At 55.1% G+C, this 18,894-nt stretch overlaps 2 protein-coding genes across 3 annotated transcripts; both read left to right on the forward strand.

Annotated features, from left to right (window-relative positions):
* On the forward strand, positions 1,133 to 9,209 carry LOC100739552 (cytochrome P450 26C1). The gene is made up of 6 exons (XM_021073533.1): positions 1,133 to 1,768; positions 2,289 to 2,513; positions 2,981 to 3,256; positions 4,505 to 4,660; positions 6,576 to 6,905; positions 8,832 to 9,209. The coding sequence occupies exons 1-6, from the start codon at positions 1,565 to 1,567 to the stop codon at positions 9,207 to 9,209; spliced, it is 1,569 nt and encodes a 522-aa protein (XP_020929192.1). The 5' UTR covers positions 1,133 to 1,564.
* CYP26A1 (cytochrome P450, family 26, subfamily A, polypeptide 1) lies at positions 11,626 to 17,331 on the forward strand. 2 transcript variants are annotated; one of them, NM_001315792.1, is given in 7 exon segments: positions 13,826 to 14,079; positions 14,250 to 14,474; positions 14,738 to 15,028; positions 15,119 to 15,277; positions 15,763 to 15,897; positions 16,369 to 16,521; positions 16,797 to 17,282. In NM_001315792.1, coding segments are annotated over 7 exon segments (1,494 nt in total). In that variant the 5' UTR covers positions 13,826 to 13,890; the 3' UTR covers positions 17,139 to 17,282.

An 18,894-nucleotide genomic window follows, 5' to 3' on the forward strand; every position in this document is an offset into this window, starting at 1 on the left:
AAAAGTATTTAACATTTTAAAAAACGTTACATAGAAAACATGGTAACAATACAATCTGGAAGTTACAAGAGAAGCAGAATGGGTGAACAGCTAGTTCACCTCAAAGCTAGCTCTCTCTGAGGACTGGAATGTGGTGTCCCTTGGGTGCCTTACCCAGCCCTCCAGGGCACTCAGAACGTCTCCAGCTTGGGCTGAGGCATCCTCGATTCGGAGAGAGAGACATGCTGTCTTTGCACTGCCTGCGGCAGACCACTGTGGGTCCTCAGCAGTGATGGATTTGAGGAGTTCACTTTACTCTTTTCAGTAAAACAAGCACCCTGCACTCTCCCCCACCCCCAACTTCGAGTTGCGCGCTGTAGCGACTATAACCCTGAGACCTGGGACATTTGGAGCCGCACCAAAAGCCCGAGAAGTCACTGTGTAGACCGATGGTGTAGGAAGGGTAAGAAGGGGGAGGGGACGGTGAATTAGTCCTTGAGACCCGAAAGGGACCTGGAGGTTCCGCTCCTCGTGGGTTTAGGGTCTCTGAAGCTTTGGGCAGCAATGACACCACCACCATCTTTCAAAGGATTCTGGAAGTGTTGGATCAGAGACCTCGGAGGGTGGAGGATGTCGGAGAATCTCGATCCCGGCCATCCTTCGTAGGCTCTTGCGATGCCAAGGCAGACATCGAAGACCGCAATTTCCCTAAAACAGAAGCAGAGCAAAGGGAAGAGCCCCCAGCCCTTTGGCTTTGGAGTGCCGGGAGGGGAAGGGGCACCTGGGAGTTGGAAGGTGGGAAACCCAGAGAGAACTCGCATAAGCTTGGTGCGCTCTGTACGTCCACCCGCCGAGCTCCTGCTAGGAGCCAGGAGATTCTTGGCGCGAAACCGCTGGCCCCGCCCGGGGATCTGCGCGGGGCGCAGCCCTCGGCTTAGTCGTAGCGCCGCAGCAGCTGCCACTCCCCACTCCTACCCTTTGGAGAGTGCGCCGCTGCCCACCGCCTCCAATCATTACTCTGCGTGGAGCGCTTTAAATATGCAGAAGCGCGTCACGTCGTGTGAATCGAGATCCATCCGTAGGGAGGGAGCCAAAATCTATATAAACGTGGCCTGGGCGGGCCGAGAAGGGTTAAAAGGCTGGAGGAGAGAGAGGTGGGCGAGGGTCTACAGCCTGGGTGAGCGCAGCTCTCGTTGGCAATACCGGTGAGTTGCTCCTCTCTTTGCCCTCCTTCGCTGCTTCTATCTAGGGTGCTGACTGGGGAGGAGGTGGGAGGTACCCGGCGCGAGCGATCCCGAGGCAGCTGGCACCCCCGCGAGGAGGTGGCATTTTGGCCCAGGAGCCGTCGGACTCCGGGAAAAGTCCTGAGCTCTTGTCTCGATGAAGGCGCGTTTCCTAAGGGCGCGTGGTCACTGCCGCCCTCCGCTGCTGGTCTGCTTTTAGAGCGAAGTCCCTGTCCGAGGTGGTAAATCTGTTTGGGTCCCCAAGCCCCAGGCCCTTTCCGCAGGGAACAGGTGAGCACTGGGAGCTGTCGGCGCCCCAGCTCCTGCGCTCTCAGAGGGGCCTGGGCCCTCGAAGGCTCGCCATGTTCCCCTGGGGGCTGAGCTCCCTGTCGGTGCTCGGGGCGGCGGGCACCGCTCTCTTGTGCGCCGGACTGCTGCTCAGCCTGGCCCAACATCTCTGGACCCTCCGTTGGACGCTGAGCCGGGACCGATCCTCTGCCCTGCCCCTGCCCAAAGGCTCCATGGGTTGGCCCTTCTTCGGGGAAACGCTGCACTGGTTAGTTCAGGTGAGCGGTCCGTCGTTCCCACACCCCAGTATGGCCCCTTCTTCTCTAGTTCCCACTGGCTCTCAGGGTTCCCAGGGTTCGTAGCCAGTTTCTTCCCAACGCCCAGGGGTCCAGAGAGCATATAGAGCCCTCTCCTTTGGCCAGATGCTCCCTCGATCGAACGGTATGTTACTGATGTTCTCCTCAGCAAACTTCTAAGTCCTGACACAACGCGGGGATAATAGATTCTAGGGCCCTGTGTCCCGCCACTATAGAATCAGGAGTCGGGGGTGCGTCTCAGCCATGAGCCCTTTGGCGCTCAAGTCCCCGTTCTGAGCTTCTGTTTCATATTCTCATCAATAGGAACAGGAGCATGTACATTCCCGCAGGGTAATCTGGAGGCCCATTTGAGACTCTTTTGTAGAGAGTAAGGCAACAGCTTGGAGCACGAGTTGTTTTCAAGGGGCAGTCGGGAGGGCTGGGCTAGATCCCCAAACGAGGCCCAGCGGCTCCAGCACTCTTCGCTCGGCTTGGCTTGCAGGGCTCGCGCTTCCATAGTTCCCGGAGGGAGCGCTACGGAACCGTGTTCAAGACGCACCTGCTGGGCAGGCCCGTGATCCGCGTGAGCGGCGCAGAGAACGTCCGCACAATCCTGCTGGGGGAGCATCGCCTTGTGCGCAGCCAGTGGCCGCAGAGCGCGCATATCCTATTGGGCTCACACACTCTGCTCGGCGCGGTCGGTGAGCCGCACCGGCAGCGGCGCAAGGTGAGCCCAAAACAGAAGGGGTGGTCGGGAGGTCAGTCCTGCTGTAGTTGCTGTGGGCCAGGCCGGGTTTAGGTACTGGGGTCAAGGTGAACCTAGCCAGGACCCCTAACAAGTGGGTGACATTGGGCCAGTCTCTTCCCCTCTCCACCTTTGGTTTTATAAGGCCAGAACCTGGACTTAAAGGTCCTTTCATCTTCGATCTTCTGCGATTCTGATACCAGAAGCGCTGGAAACTCAAACTTGGAGAGGGTTAGGGACGACTTCCTGGAGGAGGTGGCCGTATAGCCTGGATAGATGGAAGGGACTGTGTAGAGAGGAACAAGAGGGAATGGAGAGAGCAAAAGCCAACACCTTTGGGTTTGGGTCGCTTAGAAGAGGGGGCTAAAGTTGGCCTTTTGGTTCCTCTGGAGTCACAGAGCAGGAGAGGCCGGACGGTTGCAAAGGCTGACCCCACGCGCTCCCCACAGATCCTGGCTCGAGTGTTTAGCCGCGCGGCCTTGGAGCGCTACGTGCCTCGTCTGCAGGGGGCGCTGCGGCGTGAGGTGCGCTCCTGGTGTGTTGCCCGAGGGCCGGTTGCTGTCTACGAGGCCGCCAAAGCGCTCACTTTTCGCATGGCCGCGCGTATCCTACTGGGCCTACGGCTAGAGGAGGAGCAGTGCTCGGAGCTGGCCCGGACTTTCGAGCGGTTCGTGGAGAACCTCTTCTCGCTGCCCCTAGATGTGCCCTTCAGCGGCCTGCGCAAGGTACTGCCGGCCCCTCCCCAGGCCTTCCCTTTGGAGCTCCCTTGACGCACCCCAGGCGTCAACTCTGCTGGGAGACAGAAGCTCGTCTCTGCTGGGAGGTGGCGTGGTGTGGCGGTGGGCGCCCGTGCTTGCCTCTATTCTGACTCCCTGGGTGACCCAGGGCGGGTCACACGCATTCTCTGGGTCACGCCTGATGGGGCGAGCTCCAGCTTCAGCAGCCCCCAGCTTCCCGCCGTTGGGTCTCGGTGGCCAGAGCCCAGCCAGTCATCCCAGCCCCTCCCCAGAGCGGCGCCTCCCTGCCCGGCCTCCAGCGCCTCTCCAAGGCTGCAGTGTGGATGGGAGCACAAGGGCCTCAGACACGCCCCCGGCGCCAGCCCGGGTTGGAGAAGGATGGGTGCCGGCTCCCCGCCCGCGGCCCCAGGCCCGCTAGTTTCCGGATCAGAGAACCAGGGCCTCTTCAAACTTCAGAGCGATGGGCCGGCCCAGAGAGCAAGCAAGCTGGGGCTTCTGTCTGCACTGACGCCCTGGTTATGTATAAAGGAACACACTATGGGCAGATGCCTTGGTTACATTTTCTGATTTAATCCTCTCAGCCTGCAACATATTGTTATTCTCATTTTATTGATGAGGAAACTGGTGCTCAGAGAGGTTAAGTGACTTACCCAAGATTGCACAGCTAGTAGTGGCAGAGGCAGGGTCTGAACCAGATCTCCCCTGACTACAGAGCCTTGGTTCTCAAAATGCTTCCCCAGGTGGACACTTTCACTGTGCTTGCTTCCTGAACTCTGGAGGGCCACCCCAGCCCTTTTGCCTTCCCTGTTAGAGAGGCTAATGTTTAGAACTTCCAATACTGTCCTTTAAGCTAGAGCTTTCAAGGTGGCACCCTGCCCTTGCCCATGCCTAGTGCAGTCAAAGGGCAATGGGTTCTGTGCCTGACATGGACATTTGCTGTGTGCTGTGTGAGCTGTGTGGCTCTGGGCAATTGCTTGACCCCTCTGAGCCTCAGCATCCTCACAGTAGGAGGACAATAACTGTTTGCCTTGCCCCCAAAGGGGCTCGTGATCATCAAGAGAGAATGCTGTGTGGGGAGTAATGGATGAATTTCTGAGCATTTATTGAGCCCCTCCTATGTGCCAGCTAAGCTGGAAAAGTGTCTCAGCAGAGCCAGAGCAGCCCTAGGAAGACTTTGTGGGTAGGTGCTCAGGGCTGGCCTTCCTGCCCCATGTCGCTTCTCTCCCTGCACATCAGGGCATCCGGGCACGGGACCAGCTGCATCGGCACCTGGAGGAGGCCATTGCAGAGAAACTTCATGAAGACAAGGCTGCAGAGCCAGGTGATGCTCTGGCTGGCATCATCCACAGCACCAGGGAGCTGGGCCAGGAGCTCTCAGTGCAGGAGCTGAAGGTAGGTGGTGTGAGAGGAGATTTCTCTTCTCCCTTGCATTTCTAGCAGGTCTCTACACACATGCTGCATCCCTGGAGCAATGAAGCAACATACTGTTTGGCCCCACTTTGAGCCACAGGCACTCTTCAGGGTGAGGGGAAAGAAGAGACCTGGGACCCAGTCAGGGCTCTGCTGCACCCACTACCTCTATGGCCTTGGGCCAGTCACCATTGCTCTCAGTAGGAGCTTGAAGGCCTGAATCCTAGGCCCTCCCTTACAGGTTCTGGCAGCAAACAGCTCCCCTCACTTTGTCACTCTTATGTTTTTGCTTCTGCTGTCCCCCTGCCTAAGAAGCTCTCTTCACTCCTTTTCTCTACAAACTCTAAGGGCTTAGTGTCAAACTCCACAGTCTTCTTGAGTGGAGACTCCCCTCCTCCTCCCCACATCTACCTTTTCCTTCCATGAGCCACCTTGGTACCTGGCACCCTGCTACCTGTCTTCTGCCACTTGCAGAATCTACTGGAGAATAGAATCCCTCTGCATGTATGGATAGAGCAATGGAGGTAAGGAGGGAAGCTTTGGAACGGCCCCTCAACCCACCAGCCCCAGAACCCAAAAGGAGTGGAGTGAGTGGCTGGGGGACTTGGAAGTTAGAAATGGGAACATCTCAACCTTCCACTAGTAATTCCCATCCTTCGAGCCTCAGTTTCCCACTTGCCACTAGCCAACCACTGAAAGGTGGGCCTCAACTTTAGTTTCTTCTTTGAGAAAGAGACTGATAAACTCTTTCCTGACTCCTGGGTGGTTGTGAAGTCTGGAAGAGTCGAAGAGGTTAGAAGTCGATGAGCTAGGGGGTCATGAGGCCTGGGGGAGCTGGTGGAGGGGAACAGTTCTGGGCTGAGAAGGGGAGAAGTATGGAAAGGAGTGGATGGACCCTCTGCCTTGGCAGAACTGGGGAAGGGGTGACAACACCCTCCAGGTTCTCAGGAAGGGACCCACTGCCCGGAAATCTTCAGTTCTGGCTGATCAGGGAGGACCTTGGAGCCCAGCTCCCCGTCTTGTCCAGGGCTGGCAATTAACCTTGGTCGGGTCATTGCTTTTACAAATATTGTCTACTACCTATTCAGTGCCAGGATCCATGCTGGGACTGGGAATACAGAGGTGAGCAAAACACAGCCCCTGCCCTGCAGGTGCCGGAGGAGAGGGATACACATTCATCCTATGATCACATCAATCAGTGTGTAAAACACTCGGGGTGCTGCCAGGAAGGAAGACACCACACCAGGAGCTGGGAGGGCAGAGGCAAGGGCTTCGCCATCAAGGCCCCTCTGTCCTTCCAGCTGTGCAGACCAGGAAGAGGTTTAGTCACTCTGGGACCACCACTAAGCAGGAGGAGGAAACCACGGTGCTTGCTTTGCTATGAGGCTGGCACTGCTGCTGCAGGTGCTACCGCAGTCACTGTCAGGATGCCTAGCTAGGGCTGTTGGCAGTACTGCATGGTTAAGAGCACTGGGCTCCCAGCCCAACTACTGCGACCGCTGACCTTAGGGACCCCAAGCATCTTTCAGAGCCTCAGTTTCCAACCCTGTAAAACTGGCAGTAATTGTGCCCCATGGGCTGCGGGTAAGAACTGAATGAGTTAATACATCTAAAGCCCTAAGATATTACACAGAAAAAGTTCCTGGCATTATCTTTGGGAACCTCCCAGGAGAAGTGAACAGATTCTACTGCTGCTCATTTCTATCTGTGGCTTCCCCAAGAGGCGGACTGGGGCCTCAACTGACTCCAAGACCTGCACAGGTAGCCGCCACGGGAGCACCTGGCGCTCTGGCCCGTGGGCAACGGAAAATGTGGGGCCCGTCTGCGCCTCGGCCAGGGGATCAGGAGGCCAGGGCCCGGCCAATGGAAACTCAGCGCCGCCCGGGCTCTCTTGCAGGAGTCAGCTGTGGAGCTCCTCTTCGCCGCTTTCTTCACCACGGCCAGTGCCAGCACGTCCCTCGTCCTGCTACTTCTGCAGCACCCGGCGGCCATTGTCAAGATCCGGCAGGAGCTGGCGGCGCAGGGACTGGGGCGCGCGTGCGGCTGCGCGCCGGGGGCCTCGGGGGGCGGCGCGGGGCCCCGGCCCGACTGCGGCTGCGAGCCGGACCTCAGCTTGGCAGCGCTGGGCCGCCTGCGCTATGTTGGCTGCGTGGTCAAGGAGGTGCTGCGCCTCCTGCCGCCCGTGTCCGGGGGCTACCGCACAGCCCTGCGCACCTTCGAGCTCGATGTAAGTGCGCCGCGCCTCGGACGCCCGCCCCGCCCCTGTCGCCCGCTGCCGGGAGGTAGGAGGGGTTAGGGCCACGCGCTCTCCTCTTCCCCTCACCCGACCTCCTCTTTCCCACCTGGAAAGTGCGCTGACTCCTTTTACATTTTCCCGGAACCACGATTGTGGGCGCAAAGCAAGGTTGGCAACCCTTACACCTCAGCTTTCGGCCGCGGTCCATTTGAGCCGAGTTTTAGAATAAAAACAACCTTCGCTCTGCCCAGCACCTCCACCCCCACCCCGCCCCCTGCCTCAGCCAGCGAGGCTGCATAGGACACACAGAGGGCCCCCCACTATGTCCCTTACGCCATATCTCTGGCTCCCTCACAAGTCGAAGGCATCAACCCAGTCACCTGTTCAAGCCCCAGGCTGAGCACCCGGCTTCCAGGGAAGTGAGGTAAAATATGGGGTAGAATCTCTTACTGCTCTTATCAGGCTGGCTTGAGCTGGGCAAGCAGGTTAAGGTCTGGGCCTGGCTCCATCTCAGTTTGCCTTGACCCTTCTCACGCTTGGCCTCAGTTTACTCTGGAAAGAAGCTGCCTTGGTCCCTTCCAGCTTTGACACTCCATGTGGGGCTGGGCTATGCTTCCCAGTGGCAGCTCTACCGCTGCCAAACTGAGGGTGTTTGCTCGGAGGGCTATCACTGCAATCCCTTCCCCCAGTGCAGTCCCTGAGTGGCTGAAAGCAGAGTGGGAACCTCTTTCCCTGACCCTTACCTTAAACAGCAGATGTTCCTACCACATTGCATACCAGGGTTTGAGGCCACCAAAGGGACTGGGATTCTGCCCTTGAGGTGCTGTCATGCAGAGAAAGGGGGCCAAGTCAGCAAATTCATCCCAAACTGGTGTGAAGAAGAGAGTGATCTCTAGCTGAATAATAACACAACATTTGGGAACTGGCATTTGAACTGGGGCAATGAAGGGTTAGGGTGGGGACAGCATGCCACCAGAGGGGACAGCCCAGACAAAGGTGGGCTGAATGCTGATGTCTTGGATGCTGAATCTTAGAATTCAGATGTCACTATGCAGGTGCTGGGGTGCAAAGCCTTAGGGAAACCAAGGGAGGAGAGCACTGGACTACCAGGGTGAAAAGAGGTGGGGGTCTTATTCATCCTGCAGTTTCCAGAGGGGAAAACTGGGACCTAGAGAGGAGAGGGAGAGCACCTTAGTGATTCCAAGATCTTCTACTAGCCTACTGAGAGCCTCTGAGTAGACATCCTGGAGCCTATTCAGGCCAGGAAAGCAGGATAGTCGGGGTTGGAAGATATGACAAAAATGGAATAGTTGAAAAATTGGACCTGGGCGAAGGGAACATGAATACTGCCTTCCAAAATTTGAAGGGCTCCTCGGTTTAGTTGTCATGTGCACATCCTTAGAAAGTGGCTACCCAACCTGGACATGATTGCACAGCTAATGGGTGGTGAGGACAGAGAAGCAGTTTTCAATTTAGTGCAAAGAGGAGCTGTGTCATTGAGATGACCATAGAGGAGCTGTCATTTGCATTGGTCTGGCCCAGGCAGCTAGCAGGTGCAAGACTAGATCAGGACTAAGTCTCCTGATCTAATGTAAGAAGAAGGGGGAAAAAATACTGAAACATAATGGAGCACATCTACTGACCACTAATATATATGCCAGAGCTGTGGTTCGATTTTGCACAACAAAAGTGGACATTTTTGTTCTCACTTTATCAATTAAGAAACTGAGGCTCAGAAAGATTGATCATATAGCCCAACGTCACACAGCTCACCAGGGATGGGGCTGAGATGGGGATGCAGAGCTATCTCCTAGGGTTTTCAGAAGCCTGTTTTTTATATACCCGGGGCGGAGGACCGGCTCGGACCGGGTTTCCGGATGCTTTGTGGTCAGGCGGGTTTTCCTCACCTCCCTGCAGGGCTACCAGATCCCCAAGGGCTGGAACGTGATGTATAGCATCCGAGACACGCACGAGACCGCTGCGGTGTACCGCAGCCCCCCTGAGGGCTTTGACCCCGAGCGCTTCCACACTGCGGGCGAGGACGCGCGGGGCGCCGCTGGCCGCTTCCATTACATCCCGTTCGGCGGTGGTGCGCGCAGCTGTCTCGGCCAGGAGCTGGCGCAGACGGTGCTCCAGCTGCTCGCCGTGGAGCTGGTGCGCACGGCGCGCTGGGAACTGGCCACGCCTTCCTTCCCCGCCATGCAGACCGTGCCCATAGTGCACCCAGTGGACGGGCTGCGGCTCTTTTTCTACCCGCTTGCGCCTTCGGCAGCGCAGGATGGACGACGCCTCTGACCCGCTGCGTCCTGGGACCTGACTTCGCCAAAGGCCGCGGCCGTCCACCTGCCGTTCCCCAGTGCCGGGTCGGGCGCTCTCTCATTCAACAAACGGTCCCGAATGCTGACTGTGAGAAAGGAGACGCTTGAGTCACTGCCACCTCACTAGAGAAGCGCCCAGGCCGGTGGCAAGGTGCCTTCTGCCCTCCGCACCCAGAGGAAGGTGGTGGGCCAAGTTTCTTAAGCCCTTCCCAGAAAGCAGGGATGGAGGGAACAGAGCTCCACTAAGAGCCAAGCCCAAGAGGAGACATGGATCGCTGTGCCACGAGGAGGATTGCCAGGGGAGGACCGGACCCTCGAACGAGGGGGGACCTGCACCCCTGGAGAGGAAGCAGGGACGCCAGGACCGCATCCCTGGCCTGGCAGTGGGCCATAGGAAGACACACTGAGAAGGCGCCCAACGGAAGGCCCTCAGGCAGCTGGCCTCCGCTTGGTGAGCATTGGCCTCTGCCGGTCTCATCGGAAACCCAGAACTGTGGGCGCTTCCAGGGCTCTCTAAACAGGCTCAACACCTCCGGCTTCTGCTGGAGATATCTTAAAAGAAAAATTCCTAGTTCAAGAACGTGTTTAATCTTTCCATTTATACATGGGAGAATAGGACTCCAAAGCTGGATTCTTTTCATGAACAGTTGAGACATAATCAGAGAGGTTTGGGGTATTTGTACCCAAAACAGGAAGGCCAAGAAGTAAAGTTTCCTGGAGTGATTGAATGAGGAGGCTACAGCTTAGCTGGGCAGCTGCTCCCTGGTGGGAAAGTGGGATGGAGGGTGGAGGAGACCCAAGAAAGACCCTGCAGAAAGACCTGCCCTGTGTATACCCAGAAAAGGGCTAGAAACTGGGGCAGCCTGGGGCCAGACTGCTGGAACTTCTCTCTTGAGCATAGCCCGAGGGAGCTGGGCTGCAAATTATCTCCAAGACGGTTGGCTGCAGGAACGTTCTGGTTTACTGCCTCAGCTTCCTCTACTGCAGAGCAGAAACAGGCGAAAGACTGGCTGAAGTGCCAGCAGTGGGCTCCTGGATTGTTCAGCCAGGGCTCTCCTCCATCCTATCCCTTACCCCCTGCTCCAGCCCCAGGGTCTGTGGCTACCATGCAGGTCTCAGCCCTGTTAACCTTTCAAAGTGATCCCTAGGTTGGCTTAAGGACTTTCTGGATCTTTCCAACACAGAGGTTCCCAGCAGCATTTAAATCTAAGCCAAGAAGGCTCCAGTGTTGTTATTCCTAACAGTCCACTGTAACCTGCCACCCACCTTCAGACAGGCCGGGGCAGCTGGACATGATGGGGAAGTTGCCGCCAAGGCCTGAGTTGACCCCTTAGTGAACCAGAAGGAAGCTGGTGCCCTCCTGACCTTATGCTTAAGGTGGATCCTGGGGCCAGAAGGAAAAGGGGAAGCAGCAAGAACAGGCAGGGTCGGTAGCTCAAGAGCGCAGAGGGCCCTTCCTAACTCTGCTGACACTGCTGTAACCCCCATCCAGGGCAATTCATCACCCACTGTTGACCACCAACCCTGGCGCCAGGCCTTGGGATCTTCAGGCGCCAGAGCCATGGAGCCAGCAAAAGTGGCTGATCTGGGGCCTGCCCTCAGGGCGCTCCTGAGGCTGCAGAGACAACATCTCCGCCTGAGAAAGCGGTGGTGGAAGGACCAGGGCTTGGGGTTGATTCTAATTGGGGGAGAGATAGATGGGGAGGAGACTCTCAGAAATCCAAACTTAGCTGGTTCCAAGAGATCTGGTTTACCTGCTGCGAAGTCTTTACGAACCATAAACCCCTGGAGGGGCAGCTTCCATTTTACGCTTATTTCTCATTGATACATCATTCTCAACAATTTCAAGGAAAATCTGATCTCTAGCTTTAGCAGCTTTTGATTCCCTGCGGAAGGAGCAAACGTGGTTCTTGCCCTCCCGGACAAGAGGAGGAAATCACAAAAGAGATAGATGGTAAATAAACCAGCAAACTAGAGCAGGAATAGGTCTGATGGTGATGGTGCTGTCCAGAAAATAAAACAGGCCTGTAGTGCAGAGTGCCTGGTGGCCCAGCTGGGCAGGCTAGGGTCTGGGAAAACTTCCCTGGTGATGTTCGACCTAAAGAACCAGCTCCGAGGAGGCCAGTGAGAGAGGCACCTCAAGCAGAGGGAACAGTGGGTATAGAACCCTGAGGCGGGCTATAGGGTGCTCAAGACCAGGGAAGAAGGAGTTGAAAGGAGAAAAGTGGAGGAGGGGTGCCAACCTCCTCCAGTCAGGTCCTCATCCCCTCCCCCAGCAAAAAAAAAACTACTCCCCATCCCCCAGCCAGTGGCCACAGGCTGTTCTGTAAACATCTTGGAAACATTTTGTTTGCCAGTGGACCAGTCCCGCTCCCCACCCACCACACCACCCACTCAAGAAAGCTTGGCAAGATTTCTAAATCAAAGTTCTTATCATCCCGCTAGTAATTTATTGTCCCCTTCCCCTCTTCAAGATGGTCTTTAATGATCCTCACTATCCCATTTGATCCTTTCCTGCCGGTCGTCCTCACGGGTCTCGATGGGCAGATAGATTGAAACATTTCCCCGCCTGTGGCAATTTCCAGCGCCCAGGCCCCGCTCATCTTGTGACCCGGCGCGCGCTGAACTTGGCGAGAGGGCCCTGCAGAGTTCACTCGGATGTCACGGTCCGGCCTGCAGGGGTCACAGGCGGGTCAGGCCGGAGGATTGGGACTGGGCCCCAGGTCACGCCCCCGCTCACCAGCTTTGCTCACGGGCCGAGGCAGTGTCCTGAAAGGGGTGGGCCGGGAGTTCTGAGAATTACCTCCAGCGCGTCTCGGCCCCGGTGCCTGACTGTACACCGCCCGAAGTCGTCTTTCACTGTTTACATTCGTCAAATCATCTGAAACACCAAGGGGGGTTGTGGGGAAACGCCGGTTCTGCGAAACATGCCCTGGGGCGACCTGGGCTTGGAGCGTTGCAGGGACTGCTACTCCCCAGACAATTCCCAACCAGCGGGGTTTAGGGAGCGCCGAGTATTTCACAGCTCTCAGGATCAAAGCGTTTTCCATCAACAAGGGACGTGTCCAAGGCGTGTGGCGTGCTCCCGTAAAAGCCGATATTCAGTTTTGAACAAACATACATTATTGTTTCGTTTTCGGTGCCGCTAGTCCGTTCCGTGCTGAACCGAGTGAACTTGTGCCTCTGACTGGTCCGAGGCGGCTCGGACCCAGTCGCACTGGCTTGGCCAGGTGGGAAGAGGGGAGCGCTCACGCGCTTCCCAAAGTGTCTGAGCTCCAGGCATTGGCTGCGGGAGCAGCCGATTGTATAGTTGGGCAAATGCCAGAAGACCCCCTTCTGAGTACAGATTCCCTCAACATTCCCATCAGCAGCCAGAAGAAGCCTGGGTTTACGACCCAGCACCCCCTTTTACCTGAGTGGCTTTCTGCTGGGTGGGAGCTGGGAGAGTGGAGGATGGCTCCTGTGCCCAGAGTCCAGGTCACCCTGGTAACGTAGCTGAGCGTGCCTGGAGCTGGGAAGAGTATTTGCAACCAGAAGCCCCTTTTGGAAACTTACAGCTACTTCGAGGAGTGGATAGGTCAGGAAAGATCACCTCTATACCAAGGAGGAGGAAACAGGCTCGAGGATATGCGGGACTTGTCCAAGGTCGTTCAAGGAGAGATGGAGCCGGGATTCAGAGCCCAAATTCCGTGCTTTCCATCTTCTGTCTCTCCCTTCTTATCCTACTAGGATTAAAGACCCTCTTCCCCTCTGCCGAGCTGGTGCTGCAAAGCCCCAGAGCCCTGGGAAACGATCAGTTGTGGCTAGATCGCAGAGCGCCTATTGCCGCGGACCCGCGGGCGGATTGCTCCTGTGGTCCCCGGTGGGGGAGTCAGAGTTAGGGCGCAGACTTGTGCACGCTTCACCTGGAGTCCCGAGGATCTGGAGGCTCTCTCATATCCTTAAGTAGGACCTTCCAAGACTTCAGGAGTGCGGACCTCCTTGAGGGGATTGGGGAACTGGGACTCTTTGGTCGTCCGATCATGACTCCCCACGACTCTCGTCTGAGTCCTGGCCCTAGGCTCTTTTGCGAGATCTTTAGAAGGGTGGGGAAGCCTGCGTTTTGCTCTGCGTTCTGGACCTCACCTGTGGGACAAAGCAGCTGGATGATCACTGAACTCACTTCCTTTTGCTTCCCTAGCAGGTGGAAGGGATCCCACACGGAGCCCATAAATTGGAAAGCCGGTGCAGGCAGCGCTGGGCTGGGACCGCCCGTCGGACCCCGCGGGAGGGATTCCAAAGAGATCGCCCGGAAGCCCAGGGCTTGGAGTTCCCGCTCCCTGGAGCCCGGGTCCGGCCCTGCCGCGGTCTTGGAGCCCCGCACACCTTGTAAGGAGGAAATAGGCTGCTCCTAGCCCTGCACCCCAGGAGGCGCGCTCCGAGGAAAGCCTCCACCGCGCCGCCTCTGCCTCGGCGCGGAACAAACGGTTAAAGATTTTGGGCAGCGCCTCACGGGGGGAGGAGCCAGGGGCCCAATCCGCAATTAAAGATGAACTTTGGGTGAACTAATTTGTCTAAGGTAACGTGGGCAGCAACCTGGGCCGCCTATAAAGCGGGAGCGCGACGGAGTTCGGAGCGCTGGAGGCGGCGGCAGGTGGCGCGGGAAGTCGCGGCGCGCTATGGGGCTCCCGGCACTGCTGGCCAGTGTGCTCTGCACCTTCGTGCTGCCGCTGCTGCTCTTCCTGGCCGCGATCAAACTCTGGGACCTGTACTGCGTGAGCAGCCGGGACCGCAGCTGCACCCTTCCTTTGCCCCCTGGAACTATGGGCTTCCCCTTCTTTGGGGAGACATTGCAGATGGTGCTACAGGTAAGGGAGGACGATTCTCCGGAGCCCGACTCAGCACCAGGCTTCCAGTGAAGCAGGGGTAGGCGCCCCCGGGAGGGAGGTGACTGAGGCTAGGATCAGGACTAGCCGGAGACGCGGCGCTCCCCGGCGCCCCCTCACGCCCGCCTCTTTCCTCCGCTTTCCTCTCGCAGCGAAGGAAGTTCCTGCAGATGAAGCGCAGGAAATACGGTTTCATCTACAAGACGCATCTGTTCGGGAGGCCCACGGTGCGGGTGATGGGTGCAGACAACGTGCGGCGCATCTTGCTCGGGGAACACCGGCTCGTGTCGGTCCACTGGCCTGCGTCGGTGCGCACGATCCTGGGCTCTGGCTGCCTCTCCAACCTGCACGACTCCTCGCACAAGCAGCGCAAGAAGGTGGTGGGGGGGGGGGCGGAAGGCGGTGTGACGGCGCCTGGAGAGGAGGGGGACCCTCTTCGCCGGAGGGGTTCAGGCAGATAGGTTCTGGGCAAACCACAGCTGCATGAGCTGTGAGCTAGGACCCTTTCAAAGAGTGTAGTTTTCCCAGCCTGGAAGTGCCTTGAGGTCTGGAGGGGTTGGGGGTCTCTGGAAGGGGCGCCGTGAAGGCGAGAGGGGCGGCTTGGGCCGGCTTTTAACACTCTCTCCTCCTCGGAGCTCAGGTGATTATGCAGGCCTTCAGCCGCGAGGCGCTCCAATGCTACGTGCCGGTGATCGCAGAGGAAGTGGACAGTTGCCTGGAGCAGTGGCTGAGCTGCGGAGAGCGCGGCCTCCTGGTTTACCCCCAGGTGAAACGCCTCATGTTCCGCATCGCCATGCGCATCCTGCTGGGCTGCGAGCCCCGGCTGGCGAGCGGCGGGGAAGCCGAGCAGCAGCTGGTGGAAGCCTTCGAGGAAATGACCCGCAATCTTTTCTCCTTGCCCATCGACGTGCCCTTCAGCGGGCTCTACCGGGTAAGGGCCGTATATAGGGTGCGGAGTTGGGCGCTCTGAGGGCTCGGGGTTCTGGCTTCTGCTCACCGCGGTGCACTCTCTGCCACTCAGGGCCTGAAGGCGCGGAACCTCATCCACGCTCGCATAGAGGAGAACATTCGCGCCAAAATCTGCGGGCTGCGGGCAGCCGGGGCGGGAGGGGGCTGTAAAGATGCCTTGCAGCTGCTGATCGAGCACTCATGGGAGAGGGGAGAGAGGCTGGACATGCAGGTGAGTGGCAGCTTCAGGAGGGGCCCGGCGGAGTTTGATCCTCTGGCTTTCCAAGCGCAGTCCCTGGGGTCCCCAACATGCCTGCCTGGGGCCCAGCGTCCCTGTGTGGGAAGCCGTCCCAGACCCCAGGGCTGGGTCTCAGAGGTTGAGACACCCCGTCCGCAGAGCTGTGGGAGGGGCCGAGTCTCCAAGCCCTTCCAGGTTTTAAAGCGAAAGTTGGAATTTGTAAAATGTAATAAAGAATGTTGGGCGATTTTAATACAGCTAAGGCCTTAATTCAAGAGTTCCTGGGAAACTGGGATTTTAACTGGCCTTTCTGCTCTAGCTGAACTGAACAGTCTTAGCATTTTGTTTAAATGAATTTTCTGTCAGCAGACGTTCAGCCCTTCTCATCTTCCCTGCAGAACCCTTGGTTCTATTCTGAGTAATTGCTCTGTAAAATTGCATGCAGATTTATCAAAACGTTCATCTTAATCCCCTCTTAGGCACTAAAGCAGTCTTCAACAGAGCTCCTCTTTGGAGGACATGAAACCACGGCCAGTGCAGCCACATCTCTCATTACTTACCTGGGGCTCTACCCACATGTTCTCCAGAAAGTGCGAGAGGAGCTGAAGAGTAAGGTAGGGGAACTGGGTGGGCCACCGGTGGGAAAGAGCATTAGCTCTTCAGATAAAAAGGAAGGCATCCTGAGCTGTGATCCCTCTCAGGCAGGGTTCAACCTTGTATTTCTACCTCTTCTCCACTTTTTGCAGAACCCTGGAGATTTTTCAGATAGGGTCCACTTTCTTGGGTTTGCGTGTTCAAGGGCATGAAGGGGAGACTCCTAGGTGGCTGCAGTGGCAGCCAGCATCGGGGGTGGTGGTTGGGGGAGGGGAGGAAACTTAGTGGTTCTAACTGGTGAGCAGCATTCTCTGGGATCTGGGCCCAGGGGTGGAGACAAATGGTCACTAGCTGCTCCCTGTTTCACCCTCACACTCTCCCATCCTGGGGCCCTTTGGGTCTAGCCGCCACTTAAGCCCTGTTTATGTCTGCTGGGCTGATTTTATTGGAGCACAGAATAACCGTTCACCTCTGTATGACTGTTTTGATAGGGTTTACTTTGCAAGGGCAATCAAGACAACAAGTTAGACATGGAAATTTTGGAACAGCTTAAATACATTGGATGTGTTATTAAAGAGACCCTTCGACTGAATCCCCCAGTTCCAGGAGGGTTTCGGGTTGCCCTTAAGACTTTTGAATTAAATGTAAGTTAAACGTCCTCCCCTACCCCTACCCTCACCTTTTGTGCTGTGGTTTTTAAATCTCCTTTTGCTTTGACTTAAGTTTCTTAGGCTTTTGATGACCTTGTCCTGCCCCACGTGAACAGATGTTTCAGCATCCCGAATGTCTGTCTCTCTTTCTTGCCACCTTCCCTCCCTTTCTTTCAATGCATAATGCCTCCAAGATATCGGTGATAGGATTTCTTGGGGAAAGTTGAATGCCAGCTTGTCAGCCCTTGGGATTTCATAATCTTTTGCAGGGATACCAGATTCCCAAGGGCTGGAATGTTATCTACAGTATCTGCGATACTCACGATGTCGCTGACATCTTCACCAACAAGGAGGAATTTAATCCTGACCGCTTTCTCCTGCCTCACCCAGAGGATGCCTCCAGGTTCAGCTTCATCCCATTTGGAGGAGGCCTTAGGAGCTGCGTGGGGAAAGAGTTTGCAAAAATTCTTCTCAAAATATTTACAGTGGAGCTGGCCAGGCATTGTGACTGGCGGCTCCTAAATGGACCTCCTACAATGAAAACTAGTCCCACCGTGTACCCTGTGGATGATCTCCCAGCAAGGTTTACCCGTTTCCAGGGGGAGATCTGATGGGTGGGAATACCCAGACCTCGGACTTAATCGAAGTGTACATAGGACTTTTTACATAGCGTCCTGTTGATTTTATTATATTTAATTTCTAAATGTATATTATAATATTTATGTCCCTTCTACAGTACCACAGCCTTTAAATCTGAAAATAATGAATGTGGATAGCTTCCAAATAAAGTAAAATCTGAAGGTGCCTGTCTTGCCTTTAACATTTCTATGGGGGAAAACTCACTGGTTTTATATTTGTATATCTAACCAGATTGCTAGATGTCTGCATGCATGGCCTTGTTTGTCATCTGTTCCCATCAAGTTTCTGTGAGGAAAATGCTTTAGCCGTTTTCCCCTCTCAACAGCTACTAGAAAATATATACTAGTTGTGTGTGTTCGTCCAAAGGTAATTTTGTGAATTTTTCTATGAAAATTTAGATCATCTATTTGGAAAATCTAGTGAAGTTCATTTAAAAATTTGGAGGGGGAGGGGGTTTGCTTTACCTTAAGGAAAGCTGAATTTGAAAAGCTAACACTTGGAGAATATCATCTCCTGGTATAACACCTTCAGCCATGAACTTCGAATGTTTAATAAACATAATATATCCATGCTGTCGCACAGGGCCAGAACTGTTTTCTGAAGTTAAAGTTTTACGTAAGACAAAGCCAGTCACTCAGATCATGGACAGTTATTGACTAAAATGAGACCCCAAATCACTCTGAAGTTGTATATGAAAACAGTATTGGAAAAGGCCACTCTCTGGTTCAGATAAGCAAGTCCAGGTTTTCTTTATTGAAAATAAGGCAGGAGGAATAGAACTAGCAAACTGACAGATAAAGTTTTATCTATGCCAGGCAATAGGGTGTGAGCCTGACATGACTGATAAAATGGCCCAGTCATGACCCTGTGAACCTTGGCTAACCTCCGTGAAAGCGCAGTTTTGTCACATTTGTGACCCTGGCATAGCCATGTTCTGAACTGAAGGCCAGACTCTCAATCCAGAAAGGTTAGCCCGGTGACTTGCTTATGCAAGCACATTTTCAGTTTTGAAATGGCACAATCTGCTCACTGAACCTCTGATGGCTTGTAGGTTTTGGACTTTAAAATTTTCATTACAATTTTAGCATTTGGCAATACTGCAGAAAAAACTGGGTGGTCTCAAGAGGTGTTAGAAAAGGGTTCTGACTACAATGAGAATTACATGCTCTACCTGACTTTAGTTTTTTTAGGTAGAACTTGGTACTTAAGCTTGGAATCCTCTGATTTTTTCAAGAGGTGTTTACATAATAATTTATAATACCTTATAATAAGCTTATAATACCTTTTTTTAAAATGAAAAATTACAGGCTTTTTTTTCTCCCTCCAACCAAAGCTTTAGTGTACTGTGGTGTGCAAACTGACCCCTCCCCTGATCACATTCGCCCTGGGTCATTCCAGCAAGGAGCACACTACCCTGAGGACGTTATTTCAGATAATTTATACGAGGTCATTTTTTAAAGGCTTCAATACTCTTCGTTTTGCCAGAGGACAGTCAGCATTTCAAAATCCTGTCTTAGGTGACTCCGTGACCGCGTGTCTCTATGAGCACAGTGCGGAAAGAAATCTGAGTCATTTTAGCAGATAATTCAATTTTTGAAATCCACCTTTATTTTTTATCCGGAGAGCTTTGAGGAAAAATGCTTCTGGCTTGCATTTCCCAGGGCAACATTTAGCCCAATTATATTCATCGATTACAGCGTAGTGCAGAATTTGTCTCAAAAATACGTT

The sequence above is a fragment of the Sus scrofa genome, chromosome 14, assembly GCF_000003025.6.
Source record: "Sus scrofa isolate TJ Tabasco breed Duroc chromosome 14, Sscrofa11.1, whole genome shotgun sequence".
NCBI lineage: Eukaryota > Metazoa > Chordata > Mammalia > Artiodactyla > Suidae > Sus > Sus scrofa.

Coding starts and splice junctions, on each gene's coding strand:
- LOC100739552 (XM_021073533.1), top strand. CDS start 1,565: ATGTTCCCCTGGGGGCTGAGCTCCCTGTCGGTGCTCGGGGCGGCGGGC. Junction 1,769..2,288: donor CGCTGCACTGGTTAGTTCAG/GTGAGCGGTCCG, acceptor CTTGGCTTGCAG/GGCTCGCGCTTCCATAGTTC. Junction 6,906..8,831: donor TGCGCACCTTCGAGCTCGAT/GTAAGTGCGCCG, acceptor ACCTCCCTGCAG/GGCTACCAGATCCCCAAGGG.
- CYP26A1 (XM_021071775.1), top strand. CDS start 13,891: ATGGGGCTCCCGGCACTGCTGGCCAGTGTGCTCTGCACCTTCGTGCTG. Junction 15,029..15,762: donor CCTTCAGCGGGCTCTACCGG/GTAAGGGCCGTA, acceptor ATCCCCTCTTAG/GCACTAAAGCAGTCTTCAAC. Junction 16,522..16,796: donor TTAAGACTTTTGAATTAAAT/GTAAGTTAAACG, acceptor AATCTTTTGCAG/GGATACCAGATTCCCAAGGG.